The sequence below is a fragment of the Rosa chinensis genome, chromosome 6, assembly GCF_002994745.2.
Source record: "Rosa chinensis cultivar Old Blush chromosome 6, RchiOBHm-V2, whole genome shotgun sequence".
NCBI lineage: Eukaryota > Viridiplantae > Streptophyta > Magnoliopsida > Rosales > Rosaceae > Rosa > Rosa chinensis.
This window is the reverse complement of record NC_037093.1, coordinates 51868301-51886952: the sequence shown is the minus strand read 5'-3', so window position 1 is coordinate 51886952 and position 18652 is coordinate 51868301. Positions and strand designations below refer to the sequence as shown.

Sequence of the window (18652 nt, the reverse complement as noted above, 5' to 3'; positions counted from 1 at the left end):
GAGTTTGTTGATTCTGTCTCTGGTTTTGCTAGATCAAGAGAAGATTTTGAAAAGGAACAGGCTCATGAGTACTGTTCAACTGGTGAACTCCCTAATAGTGCTACCACTCAGCGGGAAACCGGTGACGTGTTGGCAAATTCAAGGCAAAAGAGACGTTGCATGGGAACAATACAAGCGACAGTATCCGAGGTACCCCTTGGGTCATGCTTGGAGATCTGCAACCCGGATGTAAGTGTTGAGACCAGTAGTGGGGTCGAAGTTGACCCTAGAGAAGAAGCCATGATGGAGGTTAGATACAACAATGCCTCATCTCTGTTTTCGGCGGCGGAGAGGGGGGCTACTGACTTGACATGTATGGCTACCCCATGTGACCCGGGTACGATTGACAAACTTAAGGTATGTAATTCCTATGTTCAAGATAAGTTCCTCAATCTACGAGATATCGAAATCCAAAGCTCCCCAGACCTGTCGATAGCATTAATGGGGGATGGGTCTGCTAAAGGAAAGGGTGGGGGTGAGTGGGAGCAATCTGTGGAGGGGAGCAAGTTGACTGACATTTCCCCACTTGGACATCATTGTCACTTTCCACCTAATAAAGTTTTGAGTAGGGTGGATTGGAAGTCAACTTTAAAAGAGGCAGCTACAGGTGGAAGTGATGGGTTTGGGCCTACGTCTAAGAGGGGTAGAGAAGGTATGGATGTTGATTGTATTCCGAGAGAAAGAGGTGAGTTATTGTTGCATGGGATGCCTACGTTGAAGTCCAATGAACTGGTGCCACCTGACAATACCCTTGGGTCTCTGCATGGGTCTGAGTTGGACGTGTCTGTTGTTGGACCGATTATTGTGGAGCCTGAGCCCCGTGAGTTTCCGTCTATGGATGGTGAGAGCTCCTCGGGTGGACCGGCTGGAGATCAGGGGGGTCAATCACAGGCCGGGATGGCCCCAGAAATTCAAAGGCCTACTAAAAAGAAGGAAGCTGCCACAGAGAAGGAAGCGAAAACTAAATGGGGAGTTAGGGTTGGTGGCAATAAGAAGAAGGGGGTTCCTAGTGTTTCTAGGTTCCCAAATGACACTGGTGTGAGTAATGGACGTACTCTTAATCGTTCCTCCGTGATGGGTCCGGTCTTGACCCATCACGAGCCATGAATATATTGTGTTGGAACTGCCAGGGGATAGGGAACCCCTGGACAGTTACTGGGCTAAAAGGGATAGTTTCCCTCAATATTCCCAAGTTAATTTTTCTTAGTGAAACTAGGTGTACGGCGGGGGAGATGACTGGGGTTCGGAATCAACTGGGGTGGAAGAATGCTGTGTCGGTGGATTGTAAGTTTGTAAAGAAGAAACGTGGAAGGGTGTAAGTAGAGCAGGGGGTCTGTGTTTATTATGGAGTGACGATGTCAAGGTGTCTGTCCAGTCCTTTTCGGAGAGCCATATTGACGTCGTTGTTGGCAATTCAGGTGACCCAGGTTGTTGGCGTTTTACTGGGTTGTATGGGCAGCCTAGGGCTGAGAACCGTCAACACACTTGGAACTTATTGAGACAATTGAGTTTACAAGGCAATCTCCCATGGGTTGTTGGGGGGATTATAATGAGATTTGTGTTGCTGCGGATAAATTGGGGGGGCCTTAAGAGGTGCTACACAAATGAAGAATATGCATGATGCTTTGGCCTTCTGTGAGCTAGGGGACGTAAAGTTTGTGGGCCCTAGATTTACATGGAGGGGCAAAAGAGGTGGTGAGGAGGTGAGGGTCCGCCTTGACAGGTTCACGTCTACTCTACTTTGGAGAGATTTTTTTCCGGCTTCCCGAGTCCGGCATTTGGACCCTAGCTCTTCTGATCACCTTCCCATCCTTCTTGAGATTAGGGAACAAAGGAAGCCGAGGAAAAAAAGGAAAAAACGTTTTAAATTTGAAGAATTTTGGTTGCTTGAGGATTCATGCAAGGGGATTGTTCGTGATAGTTGGGAGAGGGTGGGTAGTGGTAGGGCTCTCAATAAAGTGTGTCACAATCTTCGTAGGACTTGTGAGGCATTGGAGGACTGGAGTAAGGAGAAATTTGGAGGTTTAAAGCGCGATATTGATAAGACACGTAGTCAACTTGCGGTCTTTTACGATGGGTCCCTATTAACTCCAACCAGTGACAATAGTGTTGCATTGCAGGCCAAGTTAAATGATCTGCTTCATCAGGAGCATGTTTTTTGGCGTCAAAGAGCTAAGGTCTTTTGGCTTCGGGACGGGGATCTTAACACGAAGTTTTTTCATCAGAGGGCACGTAATCGTCGGAAGAAGAATGCAATTAATGGGTTGTTTAATTCGGTTGGAGAGTGGTGTACGGCAGACACAGATATTGAAGAGATTGTGCTTCAATATTTTGGTGAGCTTTTTTCCTCTTCTCATCCTGAGAATTTCCGGAATGTTCTGGAAGCTGTGACTGGGGTGGTGTCTGCGGAGGATAATGTTGGGCTTACACGGCCTATTGAGAAGGATGAAGTTTTTGTTGCTTTGAAGAGTATGCACCCATCGAAGTTGCCAGGTCCAGATGGTTTCTCTCCTTGCTTCTATCAAGCCTTCTGGGATTTGATCGGTGATGATATTGTTGGGGCCATACGGGAGTTGTTTGGGTCAGTAGAGGGACTGCGAGCGGTAAATAATACTTTTGTCGCTTTAATACCTAAAGTAGAGATTCCTCAATTCACACATCAGTTACGTCCTATCAGTTTGTGCAATGTGATATATAAGATTGGTTCCAAGGTTCTAGCGAATTGTTTGAAGCCTTTACTTGATTCAATGATCTCTCCTTTCCAGAGCGCGTTTGTACCAGGAAGACTAATCTCTGACAATTCACTTATGGCTTTCGAGATCTCTCACTGCCTCAAGCGAAGAAGAAGTGGTAAGATTGGGTTTTGTGCTTTGAAATTGGACATGAGCAAGGCCTATGATAGGGTGGAGTGGTCGTTTTTGGAGGCGGTGATGCGGAAAATGGGATTTGCCGAGGAGTGGGTGCAGTGGATCATGAATTGTGTCTCTACGGTATCTTATTCGTTCATTATCAATGGAGAGCCCAGAGGAAGTGTTTGTCCGTCCAGAGGATTGAGGCAAGGGGACTCAATATCACCTTACCTTTTTCTCCTATGTAGTGAGGTTCTCTCACGATGTATTTTGCAGGCGGAAGAGCATGGTTTAGTCCAGGGTGTTCGAATTTGCAGGGGAGCCCCAAGTATTAGCCATCTCTTTTTTGCAGACGATTCTTTTATTTTCCTCAAAGCGGGGAGGGAGGATTGTGAAGCCATGAAACTGATTCTTATTGAGTATGAGCACGCTTCGGGTCAGCAGGTTAACTATCAGAAAAGTTGCATCTCTTTTAGTAAAAATGTCCATCCTTTTATGCAGGAAGGGATCGCGTTCATTCTTGGGGTACAGAAAGTTGAGAAGCATGATAAGTATTTGGGCCTACCGACAGAGTTAAGTTACTCCAAGACTGAGGCTTTCGGTTTTTTGAATGAGAAGATTCGCACCCGGACTCAGGGATGGCGTGAGAAGACTTTAAGTGTGGCAGGAAAGGAGTTGTTAATCAAGGCTGTTGCGCAGGCAATCCCATCCTATGTTATGAGTTGCTTTGAGCTCCCTAAGCACTTATGTCAAGAAATGCATCGACTGATGGCTCGGTTTTGGTGGGGTGATGTTGAGGAAGGTAGAAGGATTCATTGGGTTGCTTGGGAGAAATTGTGTCGCCCTAAGAGTGAAGGTGGGTTGGGGTTTAGGAATATGCATTTCTTCAATTTGGCCTTACTAGCGAAGCAGGGGTGGAGACTATTACATCAACCGGATTCTATGATTGCCAGACTTCTCAAGGCTAAGTATTTCCCGAGTTGTTCTTTCTTGGAGGCTGATCTTAAAGGGGGGAATCGTACTCTTGGAGGAGTATTCTCTCGGGTCGTGAAGTCCTGAAGTTGGGTTTGCGATTTCAAGTGGGCACTGGGAGGAGCATTTCGGTATGGAACGACCCATGGGTTCCTCTTCCGCATTCCTTCCGGCCTTATTCTCCTATTTTGGAAGGCATGGAGGATTTGATGGTGGCTGAGTTGATTGACCGGGATACAATGACTTGGGCTACTGACTTTATGAGGGAACTTTTTACGGAAGGTGAAGTGGAGAGGATGGCTTCTATCCCCCTTAGTACTCGGGGCGTTGAGGACCGCGTGGTTTGGCACTATGACAAGAAAGGGCTATATCAAGTTCGTAGTGGTTACCATGTGTATAACACTGCCATGGGACGTAAAGATTGTGCATCAACTTCATCTGGGGACGGTGGTGGTGTAAGTTGTAAATACTGGAGCAAGGTGTGGGGTGCAGGCATTCCTCCTAAAGCCAAGACTTTTGTATGGAGACTCTTGAAGAATATCCTTCCTACAAAAGATGCCCTTTTACAACGTAAAGTTGCTTTGGTTAATCATGAGTGCATGTTTTGCATGGCAGCCACGGAGACAGGTACACATTTATTTAAAAATTGTCATGATTTGCATTGCTTTTGGCTGTTGGGTCCCCTTAGATTACATGCAAATACACACCCAGCCAAGAGTGTTCAGGAGTGGGTGTTGGACATGATTGATTTTCTGGAGGTGGACTAACGTGATTTCTTCTTTATGGCATTATGGACCATCTGGACTGAGCGTAACAACTTGGTCTGGAAAGGAGCCAATTTCCAGCCAATGAATATGATTCACTGGACTACCAAAAGGTTGGAAGAGTTTCAGAGGTATCATCCAAAGCCAGTTCGGAAGCAGAAGAGACCGTTGTCTAATTGGAAAAATCCTCCTAGTGGCCGCCTCAAAATCAATGTTGATGGGGACTTCAGATCGGATGTTGGGCAAGGAGGCATTGGGGTAGTGGTCAGAAATGATGCTGGTATGGGTATTGCTGCTTTGGCTAGACCTTTTCTACATGCACACTCGGCCCTCAATATGGAAGCGGAGGCATGTAGGGCTGGTCTACTTCTTGGAATCCACCAAGGTTGGGCTGACATAGATATTGAAAGCGACTCTGCCATTCTAATCGCTGCGCTCAATAGTGGAGGGTTGAATCTCTCTGAGGTAAGTCGAGTTTTAGATGATTGTAAGGAGTATCTGACTGCTTTTCAATCAGTTAGAATTCGGCATATTTACCGTGAAGCAAATGGTGTTGCACATAAACTTGCTCACCTTGCTAGTGTTGGTTTTATTGATGATGTTTGATTAGATGAGACTCCTGCTATTATTCAGGACGTTCTCTACGAGGACTATTGTGTTTGTTTTCCTGTAGCACGGGGTTCAGGTTTTATGTCCCCCCCGTTGCAAAGCACTTCTTTTAATTTAATAAATGGAACTGGGCGTGGGGCTGAGCCTCCCAGCTAGGCTGGGTTCCAAACCCCTTTCAAAAAAAAAAAAAAAAAAACAGGCCAAATTTTGGGGCCCCATACTTTTTCATTTCATCTCAATTAAGTTTACGAAACAATCAAACAATTGACTTCTTCCTAGTTCTCCCCTCTTCGCAAGCTTGGAGACTATCATAAGCTTGAAAAACTTCCATCGTCCCTAACTTCTGGCTCCTTTGTCATTTTTGGGCAATTGACATAGCGTTTTGAAGCTCTTGGCGTAACGGAAAAATCATGATGCTTTTACTCATTTATTTATGTTTTTTAAGTTCCCCTAGTTTTTGGAAATTGGAACAATATAATTGGCCTTGAAGGCATTGAGAGCTGGTATTCACGCTTGGTGACAATGACCTTGTTCTTCTGCCTACTTTTCATTGTACGCTTTGAAAGGATATATCATATCCCGTTACTGGAAACCTCAGACCGTATCTAGTTTCTATTACAGAATTTGGTTTTTTTTGTTTTCTTTAACTTTCTTTAAATTGTGCATTTTCCTGGCCGGTAGGAGGTAATCGAATGCTTTACAATTGACTCTCATGGCTCTGGATTATTCAATGTTCAAGGTTAGAGCTTCCGATTACTCGGCCAAAACAAGATATGATCGATATCGATGGATGTACATCCTTGTGCCAAATATCGCAATTTAAATAGGGAATTAGTGCCGAAGATGAAATGGATATGTACATTCAGAACAACGGATTGCTTAGCGAGAGTACTCCAAGTGTAAACTAGTTTTACCTAGATTTTTGTCGAGAACTTAAATTTTACTCTATTTGTAAACTTTTGCTTTATATTTTTCTGTTATGTTTATCGGTAGAAGTGTATAACTGCATCGATAATGCACTGTAGAATTGCCTAGGTCGCTCCCCATTTCATAGATAATTGTTATATCAATTTGTCGACAGCGAGGGGTAGTTTTCATTGTTTGAACTTTAGTTTTTTGGATTTCTTTTTGGTTGTTAGCACTCTAATGAGCTTGCATTGTAATATGAGGGGTGTTTGTACCATTCATGCTGATAAACCAAAAGAATGTTTGCACTCTTCACGTATGCATGCATGCAAGGCAACTCTATCTCTCAAGTCTCCTAACCTTATCCCACCTTCTTCTAATGTCCATCAACAACATGGGAGCAATCTGTTGCAACATTTATCTGTATAATTATCATGCTTATCAATTATATATGTAAATCTAATAAAGTTCTACTCTATGATTTGTAACGACTTGTAGTGATCACTAGTGTTCTGTTGAATATAAATACATGGTATTAATTGGGCATCAATGAAGGTGTGTTGAATACTGCATTTCCATCCCTTGTTTCTAAACCTTTTATGTGCTTGACCGAGTGAGATCGTCTTGATTTTATATCAATGGATTAGTTTTCCGTAGCCTTAAAAAAAGAAGAGCCGTGACCACTTACCCAATTTTAGCCTAAAAATTGCCCACTTACTCCACTAAGAAATTTTTAATCCCTTTTACCCAATTTAAACATGAATGACAATGTTACCCTCATTTTAATTAACAAACCCCCAAACTCTCTCTCTATCTCGTCTCCTCTTAGGGACTCTCTCTCTCTCTCTCTCTTCCTTCCTCGATCGAGTCGACTCAGTGAGTCGCAACCAGTGGACAACAACAGCCATCCCTGTCGGACGAGCAATTGATGGCGATTGGTGAGACAGCTGGGGATGAAGATCTCGGCGTCCCTCCACCATCTCTGCCAAGCGAGGAATGGACGATGATTAGAGATCTGGGTTGGGGATGATGATCAAGAAGCAGATTTCGGTCTGGGCTACCAGCGCAGGGAACGCAGAACACTGAACGGTGGTCGTCGGCACTAAGTCGCTGGGGTAGGAGGCGCTCTGTTCTGGATCGATTTTGCCTGCGCAGGTTCGGATCCTGATGGCGACGGACACAGCGGCGACACGGTGAGGCAGAGTGACGCCGACGACACCGAACTTCGTAGCCACTTCTGTGAAGGACACGTCGAGGCTGAGTGATGCCGGTCTCTCCAGTTATGGCAACGACGACGTCTGTTCTCGAAACACGATTTTCTCGTCATTGTGGTTTTTTTTTTTTTCTCATTGTGGTTTTTTTTTGGTTATGGTTTTTTTTTTTTTTTTTTGTGGTAAAATGGTGGCAGAAGGCCTAAGGAAAAGAAAAAGAAAAGTATGTGAAAATATGCAGAAAAGATGTTTTCATTCCAGTTATGTACTAGAATAGCATCTGTTTGGTAGAATTTGTGGATTGGTGACTGCCTATACTAATGCTTAACTGTTTTAATCGTCTTGTTGGTATTTCATTGGGAGAAATAATAAGATTATTGAGGGGCAATAAAATGTTTATTGGGGCAGCAATTAGATTATTGGGAGGCAATAATATGATTATTAGGAGGCAATAATATGATTGTTGGGGGGCAATAATATGGTTACTGGGTATTATTATATGACAATAAATTCAGATGCCGGAATCCGGTCACCAGTCCGGTAGCCGGATTCGGGATTCCTGTCACTGGTCGGAGTCCCGTCACAGGAGTCCGCGGGCGGCCACTGGTCACCGATGACTTTTCTCTCTAAGTGACAAAGAAGAGAGGGCAAACTTGTCCTAAAAATAAATAAAAATGAATAAAAAAAATACTTAATTGGGTATCATGGAAATGATCACTTAGAGTGTTTGGGTTAGTAGACAATTTCTTAGAGTGTTTAGGTAAGTGGGGTTAATTAACCCCAAAATTGAGTAAATGATTATTTTCGCTTAAAAAAACATTTGTCGACAGCGAGGGATAAGGTTTTTCCTTTGCATTTCAAATAGAGCCCTTCTATATATAGAAAGACAAAATATAAGCATAGTTTGTCAAGATTCCGCATGACTCAAGCCACTTTCTCTAATTTTCTTTTGGAAGTCGTGATTCAAATGTATTAAAATAGTACACAGTTTATATTAAACTGTTATCTAATTCACACGTAATTAACTGTTCGTCAATGATCAATGGAGGAGTCGGCGAGTCGCACGTACAGTTTATATAAAACTTACTTTCATCTTGAACTTGTTCCGGGCACTCGCTGTATGAATCAAGATGGAAGCTGTCGATGATCATAGCGAGGGAGAGAAGACAGTGAAAGAGTACGACGAAACTAAAGCTGGCGTGATGGGAATCGTAGACTCCGGGACGGCGAAGATCCCAGTTGTGTTTGTACACCGTCCAGATAATTTGCAGCAGAACACCATGGATCATGATCTCCGAGTCGTTCCAGTCATTGATCTCAAAGGCCTTGATCGGAGCTCGGAGAGGCGTAAAGAAATCGTCGATGAGAGATTAGCAAAGCAGCCGAGGCATGGGGCTTCTTTCAGATAATGAACCATGGAATTCCAATGTCGACTGTTACGAAGGAGGTGCTGAAAGAAGTTCGACGATTTCATCAAGTCTGCATGTGAGTGCATATTTTTTTTTTTTTTTTTTTTCGGTTGGGTATGTGTGACACGTAAATATCTATCGATATACGCACATAAGAAAGGGAAAAAAAAAAAAAAAAAAAAAACTCGCCATAATTTTCTTCTATAAGTCTCCCTCACTTTTACTTCAGTCAAGTTGCACCTCCTTGCATGTGTCACAACTTTTGAGTTTGGTTACTTGCGTCTTGGGCAATGATTTTGAATCGCGTGAGATATTATTCAACTAACTGTTTCCCAACCCCAAAACCTCATCTTCAACCACCCAAAACCCTCTCGGAGAACCCACCTTCCATAGTTGATAGGATCAAGCAATGTCGTACTCAAACAGAGCTAGAACAGATATGTGCTTCAATGATGAAGACCAATACAATCCAAGACTCCTTCTTTACCAACCAACTCATCACCGCCTGTTCCTCTCTTTCCCGCCTAGACCACGCAGCTTTAGCCTTTTCCCACATCCAAAACCCAAACGTCTTCGTCTACAACGCAATGATCAAAGCCTTTGTTCACTGCGGACACCCATTTCAGGGTTTAGGCTGTTTCGTCAATATGTTGAGGAACGGGGTCTTCCCTACCAGCTATACTTTTCCGTCTTTGATCAAGGCTTGTGCCTCGGTTTCTGTGATGGGTTTTGGAGAAGCTGTACATGGCTGTGTTTGGAAAAGTGGGTTTGGTTCACATGTGTTTGTGCAGACTGCTTTGATTGATTTGTATTCGAAGCTGGGACGAATTGGTGAAGCGCAGAAGGTGTTCGATGAAATGCCTGAGAGGGATGGTTTTGCTTGGACTACAATGGTTTCTTCTCATGCTCGTGTAGGGGATATGAGGTCGGCGAGGGCATTGTTTGATGTGATGATGGAAAGGTATATAGCTAATTCGGCTACTTGGAATACTATGATCGACGGCTATGCGAGACTTGGTGATGTGGAGTCTGCAGAGTTGTTGTTTAATCAAATGCCAACCAGGGATTTGATCTCGTGGACAGCTATGATCAATTGTTATTCTCAGAATAAGAAATTCGGGGAAGCATTAACAGTGTTTAATGATATGAGGTTGAATGGGGTCAGTCCTGATGCGGTGACCATGTCGACTGTTATTTCGGCTTGTGCTCATCTCGGAGCTCTAGACTTGGGGAAAGGGATTCACTTTTACGCAACGCAGAATGGGTTTGATCTTGATGTTTATATTGGGTCTGCGTTGATTGATATGTATGCAAAATGTGGCACATTGGACAGGGCTCTTGTTGTTTTCTTTAACTTGAGGGATAAGAACTTGTTCTGTTGGAATTCAGTGATTGAAGGGCTTGCAGCTCATGGATATGCCAAAAAAGCACTAGCAATGTTTAGCAAGATGGAGAGAGAGAAGATAAAGCCAAATGGGATTACTTTTATAAGTGTTTTAAGTGCCTGCACTCATGCCGGGCTTGTTGAAGAAGGCCGTAGGAGATTCTTAAGCATGACCCAAGATTATTCCATCTCTCCTGGAGTTGAACACTATGGATGCATGGTGGATCTATTAAGCAGAGCTGGCTTGCTCGAAGATGCGTTAGAGTTGATAAGAAGCATGAAACTAAAACCAAACTCTGTTATCTGGGGTGCCTTGTTGGGTGGATGTAAACTTCATAGAAATCTGGAGATTGCTAAAGTTTCAGCCAATGAATTGATGGTATTGGAGCCAGAAAATAGTGGGCATTACAACCTTATAGTTAACATGTATGCCGAAGTCAATCGATGGGGAGAAGTTGCAGACGTACGAGCAATTATGAAGCAACTGGGAGTAGAAAAAACATCTCCTGGGTCCAGTTGGATTGAAATTGAAAGAAAAATCCATACGTTTTCAGCATCTGACAAATCTCATGCAGCTTCTGGTGAAATTTACTTGTTTCTTGCAGAATTATATGAGCAGCTGAAGCTTGATGTTTATCTTCCTGAACTTGGCTCTGACTTGTAGAAGTCCAGTATTTAAGTGTGAAATCGTCATCCAGATAGTAATGACTGATGGGATGGAAAGTGAAGAAAGTAGTATGCACGCGTGAAAGTCACTTATTTGCAGTACTAAGAAACTAGGAGAAAGCTTCAGGTTGAATGCTGATCCTCAGAGCCATACTAGAGACAGAAGTCTTGGCTGCACCCCATGGGAGAGAACATGGTAATTGGTAATGTATATTCTCAGATTTTTATTTATTTATTTATATTTTTTTTGGGTGGGGGGTTATTTTGTGCCCAATTTATTCTGCCGCTTCTTCTTTCCTAACCATTGAATGGTGAGGCCACATAAAATTGATCCCTGACAAACATAGTGGATGTTGGCAGGTTGAATACAGTACAGTTGTAATACTTTATGACACAAGTTTCAGATGAAATATGGTTTGAGAAACATAAGCAAGAAATCCCATGGGTGGGCTCATCATGAATTAGGTTGGGGTGGCTGGTGGTGTTGACATCCGGCAGAAAATGCTTGTTTTATGCCTTGGGGTAGTGGCCACAGCTCGTATTCATTTAGTAATTCTACACCTTCTTCATTCTTGGACCTCACCTTACTAGACTACATGCTAATCCATGCTTCGGGGATTGGATTGCATGGCTCCAATATAGGTGAGTACATAGAAAATCTGGTCTATTGGATTCTTTTGCAATAGTTCATATACATATGTGTTTACCTTCTGATGTGATCTTTGTCAAATGAAATTATCTCAGAAATTTTATTTTCCTTCACAATAGGCTGAAGTGAAAAATGATTGAGGAACTTATAAATGCCAATCATTTTTGTTCATCACTATCATTCAATGGAACTCTCTGACTTTTATAACTTGAAAGATGAGAAGGAATTTGTCATAGTTAGAAAACATCTGTCATATGTACAAACATCTCTTGTATTTTGTGGGCTTATCTTTCTCCGGGACATGTTTACTCTATATCCTCCTAAACAAATGAAAGGTATTAACTTTATAAAATAATAAAATATTTTTTGAAACTGCATTTTATTAGAAAAGCCGAGGATGAGCTAAAAATACTGTCCAAACTAACATTGAGGGAGTAATGACATGTTGATATAAACCAAAATATTTTACCCCCTGATGAACTGCATTGTAGGACATCTGGTTTTGACAATTCAAAACCACCAGATTTTCCACAGGGCAGTCACTAGCATGGCCTCAGTGCAGTCTGAAGTTAGGCAGTGCAGAGCTACCGTGTTGAACATTAACTCTGTAATACCCGGTATATTCTCTGTAGAGGGTGTCCCTGTATATTGGCGGATTGAACTCAGATGGAAGCTCCTTTATAGGTCCATATGGCTTGACATGTTTGTCACTATCCACGGGAACGAAGAAAGACGCAACTGATATATGTGGCTTCACAAGTGAGGTAGTGAGCACTCTGTTGCACACTCTTCAACTTGTTATTAGTAACTAGCTGTTTACAAGCACCAGAAAAAAAGTTTAGAAGTAACACAATAGTAACAGTCAACTTAAACCATTAACATCCGAGTATTATAGCCTGGTATATGAGATTAATCATAATATATCAGAGATCTATAACCTTTTTGTTTTTGTGTTTGTTTCTCAGGATGTATTGAAGACAAAACATGTAAGAACAGAGCACAGTTACCTGCATAAGTCACCAAGATTTGCTACAAAAGCTCCATTCACTGGTGGCACATCAACCCATTGATCTTTATGGAAGACTTGGAGGCCCCCAATCTCGTCCTGCAGAACTAAGGTAAGAAATGAGGGGTCTGAATGTTTGATTGTTCCTAGATTCAAATCGGGCTCAGGGCAAGTTGGATAATAGTGGCATGACAATGAGAAAGATTTCAAGCACCCCATGTGTGCCTGGTGATCCTTGCTAAGCCCTAAGGCTTCTAATAGTAATTCGGGTAGCACTTTCTGAAGTTCTATCAAGTTTTTGATATACTCACTCATTTCACATCTGCAACACTATGTTCAAAACTCAAATTAATATATATATATATATATATATATATATATATATATAACTACAAAGGCTTAGTTAATCGTATGGGTTCTAGAGGTAAAATAAAGTACCTGCACACTTGTGGCAGTGCCCCAAAGTCCCAATTATCATCAACGGCTCTGCAGAATAGTGTCTCTCCAATCTGCTCCTGATTTTGCACACAATTTCGGATCTCCACTGCCATTAAAGTTGACCTGCTTCTTAAGTTCTTAAAGTCACAAAAGTAGAGCTCCATCTTGTCTTCTGGGGCCTGCTCATGGAATCAACGAATACTATCAAGCATCTCCTCCATAGCAGCAAGTGGAACTCCATGGTTAACTATTTGAAAGAATCCCCATGTTTCACATGCATCTTTAAGTGCATTGACCATTTCCTCTAGACTGTGATCATTCCCCATGCCTTTGAGATCAATGACTGGGATCTGAAGTTTGACACCATTTTCTGGTGTTGTGTACTTTACAGTCTCTGGTGGGTGGATGAAGATTCTGGGAATCTTGGTGACCCCGGAGTCTGCAAGACCTTTGACACCTATTTTGAGGTCATCAAACGCACACAATTCTTTTTCTTTTTCTGCAATGCAGTCTGCATCTGCCATCTTATTTGTTGGTTAGTTGAAAGTTTTTGGCTTGATCTGCTTGAGATGGTGCGTATGGCTGTTGAAGGTGAACAAGGTTTCACAAGGTATGTGGTTCTGTTTGTGAGTGTGGAACCTTGAAAACCTACTGACTATTTTATATGCAAATCCTGAAGAGCAATATGCTGAACAATTTGGATTATAATTTTGAATAAGATGTTTGTTTATTTGTATAATTTTATTTCATACTTTTCTGAGAAACAAAGTTCAAACAAAAGCACATTCGATGGCTTAATTTAGATTAATAGCTAGTTGAACTAAATACAGGCCACTGCAACTATTATAAGATAGGTAATATTGATTTATTACAATCTCTCTTTAAAACTGGTTGTTGAAGTGTCTAAATATTGTCCTGTCTTTTGTGTGTTGGTAGAATTTCAATATGCGTCATGTGTCATTTCATTTTATTCAGTGTCTGTCCAGTTTGGTTACTGATGCCAAGTTCTATCAAATTGTCTTTGAAAATCGTAATCGTATCTGCAGGCCGGATGGTAACTTAATAGTTACCAATGTTTTCCTTGTCATCCACATTATTTATTAGAGATTCTTCCTGGTGGTGAATGGCTAGCTAGCAAATAGAGATGTGTCAATGCAGTAGTTTGAAATGAGGAAAGGCAGAGCTACTGATAACTCTGTAATAGGTAGTATTCTCGTTGTCCCTATAAATAGGTGGATTGTTCTTAGGTAGAAGCTCCTTGATTGACCCATATGGCTTGCATTTGGCATAGCACTAGGAGTGAAAAATGTTGGTACTGATATTTGAGGCCTCAAAAGTGGTGTAGCCATACATGCTTCACATTCTTGAACTTGTTATTAGTAACGAGCTGTAATCCAAATTACAGCACATGATCAATATAGATAACTATGGGGGACTATAGTCTTGTGTCTTTGTATTGTTAAATTGAGGATCTAAATCGGAGTCTAGTTCTTATCACTGAAACCCCAGATTCTAGTTTATGGCTTTCAGCTCCTTTATGATACTAAAACTTTAAGAGGATGTCACTGAACTTCACTTTAAGAACTACTGATCTGTCCCTGGCCTTGTTTGAAGTGTGTAGTCTAGGTTGACTATTTTACACAGCATGCACTACCCTCACATCCACTATTACATCTTTTTTCTTTTAAGAAGGATAAATGTTGAAGAGAAAAATATAATTTACTGCATGAAGTCACAAAGGTTCCAATAATCTGCACTACGTTCAGTCAAGTTTTAGATTTAGTCTCTTATTTGATGTCTGAGATTGAAAGGACAAATCAAACATCTGCAGCCCACAAATCTCATCCAGCTTCTCGTGAAATTTTACTCGTTTTTTGCTGATATATTATGCTGGCAGCTGAAGCTTGATCTGCATCTTCCTGAACTTTGCTTTATTTATAGCCGTCCACTTAGAGATTGTGAAGTTCTGTCAAGACCAAAGTTATTCGGCAAAGTAACACCGAGAGAGTAGGAAAAAGCTTCAGGCTGAATGATGATGCCACAGAGACGCTAGAGCTAGAAGATAAGCATATGCTTTGGCTAAACCCCATTGGAAAACATGGTAGTTGGTACTATGTACATAGTTCTTTTTTCTTTTTTTTTCTTTTTTTATTGTCTTTTTCCTCTTTCGGGCTGTTTTCTGCCTTATGTATGCTAACCTTTGAACTGTGAGAGGCCACAGAAAACTGAGCCCTGACAAGCATAGTTGATGATGGCAGGTTGAATGACATTTAGTGAAAGGACCAAGGTGGTTGTGATGCTTTATTAAAATATATTCAAGAGGAATGTTGGGTGTGAGAGACAATAAGCAAGTTAAAATCCCATCGAAGGGTGCACGACTACAAGCTAGTCGATATATCTGGAAAAGGATAGTATAGCTCTCATTAGGTGAGTACTTGAATCCTATTTTTTAAAGAATTCATCTATCCATTCTTCTTAGACTAATTTGTGGTAGATATGTGGTTATCTTGTTTGTGTGATCTTTGTCAAATTAAGTAATCTCAGAAATGATATTTTCCACTAAAACAGGGGGAAGTGAGAAAGGACTTCAAGTCTTCAACTATGAAACTTATATCTGCCAATCATTTTCAATGATGTTTGAGTCACTATTACCTAAATCTTATATTTATGAAATCTCTTGATTGAAGAGAAAGAATTTGTTACCGTTACAAAAAAGACCTGCCATATATACAAAATCTGTTATTTTATGTCATGGGGCATATTCTCCTGAAAAGATGAATTAACAAATAAAACTCTTCGACTTTATTGAACAATAGAAATGCATAGAAATGTTTATTAGAAACTAGAACAATAAACTTTTATTAGAAAAATGGGCTTAAGATGCTTTCTGACCTGAAATTGAGGCACTAAACACACTATTGAACTTAATATCTGAAACATTTCAGCACTGATGCACTGCATTGTTATAGATCTGGTTTTGACACTTCAAGGTCTATACCATGGCCTCAATGCAGTCTGAAATTAGGCAGGGCAGAGCTGCCATTTTGTCCATTAACTCTGTAATACCCAGTATACTCTCCGTAAAGGGTGTCCCTGTATATTGGGGGATTGTTCTCAGATAGAAGCTCCTTTATAGGCCCATATGGCTTGACACGTTTGTCGCTATCCGCAGGAGCAAAGAAAGATGCAACTGATATTCGTGGCTTGACAAGCGGGGTAGCTAGCACTCTATGTTCCACACTATTGAACTTGTTATTAGTAATGAGCTGTTTACAAGCAGAAGGAAAGAAATTTCATTCTCCGATGGAAAAAAAAAAAAAAAAAAAAACTGTAGATATAAAGATGTGAGACGGTAGTACTACTACTACTAACACCAGATTATTATACCCAGGTTTACAATCTATGATAGATTTTATTTTTATTTTTGTTTTTCAGGATGTGTTGAAGCAAATATTTAAGAACAGAGAAGTACCTGCATAAGGTCACCAAGATTTGCTACAAATGCTCCATCCACTGGCGACACGTCAACCCATTGATCCTTATTGAGAACTTGGAGCCCTCCAATCTCGTCTTGCAGGACTAAGGTAAGAAATGAGGGATCTGAATGTTTGATTGTGCCTAGAGTCAGTTCAGGCTCGGGGAAATTGGATAATAGTGGCATGACAATGAGAAAGCTTTCAAGCACCCCATGCGTGCTAGTTGATCCTTGCTAAGCCCTAATGCTTCCAATGGTAATTCGGATAGCACATTTTGATGTTCAATTAAGTTTTTAATATACTCACTTATTTCACGTCTGCAACAAACCAAATGATGAATTGTGAAAAACTCGATACATAGAAAAAAGGATACATACTACAAAGTTATTCAAGGCTCTTTTTTTTTTTTTTTTTTTGGAGAATGATTCAAGGCTCTAGTATAGCATAGGCTCTGGAGCTATAGAAATACCTGCACACTTGAGGCAGTGCTTCAAAGTCCCATTTATCATCTACGGCTCTACAAGATAAGGTGTCTCTCCAATCTGCTGCTGATTTTGCACGCAATTTCAGATCTCCACTGCAATCAAAGTTGGCTGAATTCTTGAAGTCACGAGAGTACAACTCCATCTTGTCTTCTGCAGGCTGCTCGTGAAATCTACGAATACCTTGAAGCATCTCCTCCATAACAGCAAGTGGAACTCCATGGTAAACTATCTGAAAGAACCTCCATGTTTCACATGCATCTTTAATTGCCTTCACCATTCCTTCCCGAGCGTGATCATTGCCAATGCCTCTGAGATCAACAATTGGGATTTGAAGTTTGACACCATTTTCTGGTGCTGTGTTCTATACAGTCTCCAGTGGGTGGATGAAGATTATGGAAATCTTGGCCTGCCGGAGTCTGAGAGCCCTTTGACACCGATTTTTAGGTCATCAAAGGCATACGGTTCGTTTTCTTTTTCTACCATGTAGTCTGCATCTGCCATCTTAACTTTGTTGGTTAGCCAAGATGTTTTGGCTGGATCTATTTGGCTGCCATCTTAACATACGGTGCAATGTATGTTATTCTGTTTCTGAGGGAGAAAACTTGAAAAACCTACTGCCTATTTTATATGGAAAGGAGAAAGAGCAATATGCAGATAAACCAAGTACTTCGATCATGTCTTACATATTCAATGCAATCATGCAAACAATAGCCCGGAAATTTGACAGCAGATAAGTTGCGTGTTTATGTTTATAGTTTGATTTCTAAATTTTAGAAGAAAATATTTTAAACACTAGCATATTGGCATGCAGTGAACTAATAACTGTTAAAGCATCCCTTCTATTTCCAGGTTATACCGAAACTGTCATGAATTTTAAACCTGAGACCATGCAGCAGTGCTAGCGCTGCAACAGATCTTGGGGAGAGATTCCCAACTTGACTTGTTAGGAACGTTGTGGTACGGGGCACTCAATTACAACTGAAGTAGAAACTATGAAAACGAGTGAAGCACAAGATGATGGGCAAATTGTGGAAGGATTTTAATATAGCAAAAGGATACAACGATTTCTCTACTGCAATAAGGAGAGCACAATTGACAATACCCTCTCTCTTATAACAGGAGGAAATACACTTTAACAAAGGAAAGACACTTGAGTTTTAGGAGAAACCTCTCTTTTTCTCTCTAAACTCCTCTCTCTCTTTCTCTTTGTGTTCACTCACCACAACATGAGATTACAACTCTATAACTCAAGACCTCTATTTATACTAGATAGAGGAGGTTACAACTAGCTTCTTAAAGCTTAAGAAACATAGCTATAGATGAGTTGTAAATGCAATATTTACAACTATCATATGTTGGAAAGTAAGCCACAATCTTTAACTTATCAACAACTTAAGTATGAAGTAAGTCACAATCTTTGACCTATCAACAACTTAAGCATGAAGTAAGTCATAATCTTTGACTTATCAAAAACACCATGCTTATCAAGAACTTAAGCATGAAGCAAGCCTCCATTTTTGACTAATCAAGAAGATCATGCTTATCAATAACTTAAGCATGAAGTAAGATGCACAAGTGGCTTTACTTCCACATATCTCCCACTTAAAGTCACTTTTGCAATTCTTCTATCCTTTCTACTTTGCCATGTCCACATTGCTTATGTTTCTACTAGGCCAATGGAGGATCGACACCAAATAAACTTGTCATTGTTGATCGGCTTTGTTAGAACATCTGCTAGGTTGTCATTTGTATGGATTTTCTGTATATCCACACTTCCTTCTTCCACCTT

At 41.0% G+C, this 18652-nt stretch overlaps 3 protein-coding genes across 8 annotated transcripts; 1 reads left to right on the top strand and 2 right to left on the bottom strand.

Annotated features, from left to right (window-relative positions):
* Positions 1–8980: 8980 nt before the first annotated feature.
* On the top strand, positions 8981–16925 carry LOC112170244 (pentatricopeptide repeat-containing protein At1g06143). Of its 6 annotated transcripts, XM_040508198.1 has the most exons (10): positions 8981–11005; positions 11170–11451; positions 11950–12222; positions 12424–12576; positions 12920–13512; positions 14800–15003; positions 15161–15329; positions 16075–16254; positions 16338–16486; positions 16799–16925. In XM_040508198.1, exon 1 carries the CDS (start codon positions 9050–9052, stop codon positions 10805–10807), a length of 1758 nt encoding a protein of 585 aa, XP_040364132.1. In that variant the 5' UTR covers positions 8981–9049; the 3' UTR covers positions 10808–11005; positions 11170–11451; positions 11950–12222; positions 12424–12576; positions 12920–13512; positions 14800–15003; positions 15161–15329; positions 16075–16254; positions 16338–16486; positions 16799–16925. The 6 variants fall into 6 exon arrangements, with proteins under 6 accessions (XP_040364132.1, XP_040364135.1, XP_040364134.1 ...); XM_040508201.1 differs by lacking the exons at positions 12920–13512; positions 14800–15003; positions 15161–15329; ... (1 more) ...; positions 16338–16486; positions 16799–16925 and having other exon boundaries at positions 12091–12222; positions 12424–12706; XM_040508200.1 differs by lacking the exons at positions 12920–13512; positions 14800–15003; positions 15161–15329; ... (1 more) ...; positions 16338–16486; positions 16799–16925 and having other exon boundaries at positions 11982–12222; positions 12424–12706.
* On the bottom strand, positions 12012–12683 carry LOC121050036 (1-aminocyclopropane-1-carboxylate oxidase homolog 11-like). The gene is made up of 2 exons (XM_040508580.1): positions 12466–12683; positions 12012–12234 (listed from the first exon to the last, which is right to left on the bottom strand). Exons 1-2 carry the CDS (start codon positions 12681–12683, stop codon positions 12012–12014), a joined length of 441 nt encoding a protein of 146 aa, XP_040364514.1.
* LOC112171534 (1-aminocyclopropane-1-carboxylate oxidase homolog 11) lies at positions 15372–17140 on the bottom strand. Its single transcript, XM_040508579.1, is given in 4 exon segments — positions 15372–16168; positions 16375–16547; positions 16550–16695; positions 16848–17140. Coding segments are annotated over 4 exon segments (873 nt in total). The 3' UTR covers positions 15372–15907.
* Positions 17141–18652: the final 1512 nt, after the last annotated feature.

Bases quoted from the DNA above. Each gene is read 5' to 3' on its own strand.
- LOC112170244 (XM_040508198.1), top strand. From the start codon at position 9,050: ATGATTTTGAATCGCGTGAGATATTATTCAACTAACTGTTTCCCAACC.
- LOC121050036 (XM_040508580.1), bottom strand. From the start codon at position 12,683: ATGGGGTGCTTGAAATCTTTCTCATTGTCATGCCACTATTATCCAACT. The intron at 12,235-12,465 runs GTAACTGTGCTC...AGTGTGCAACAG, and splicing joins AATCTTGGTGACTTATGCAG to AGTGCTCACTACCTCACTTG.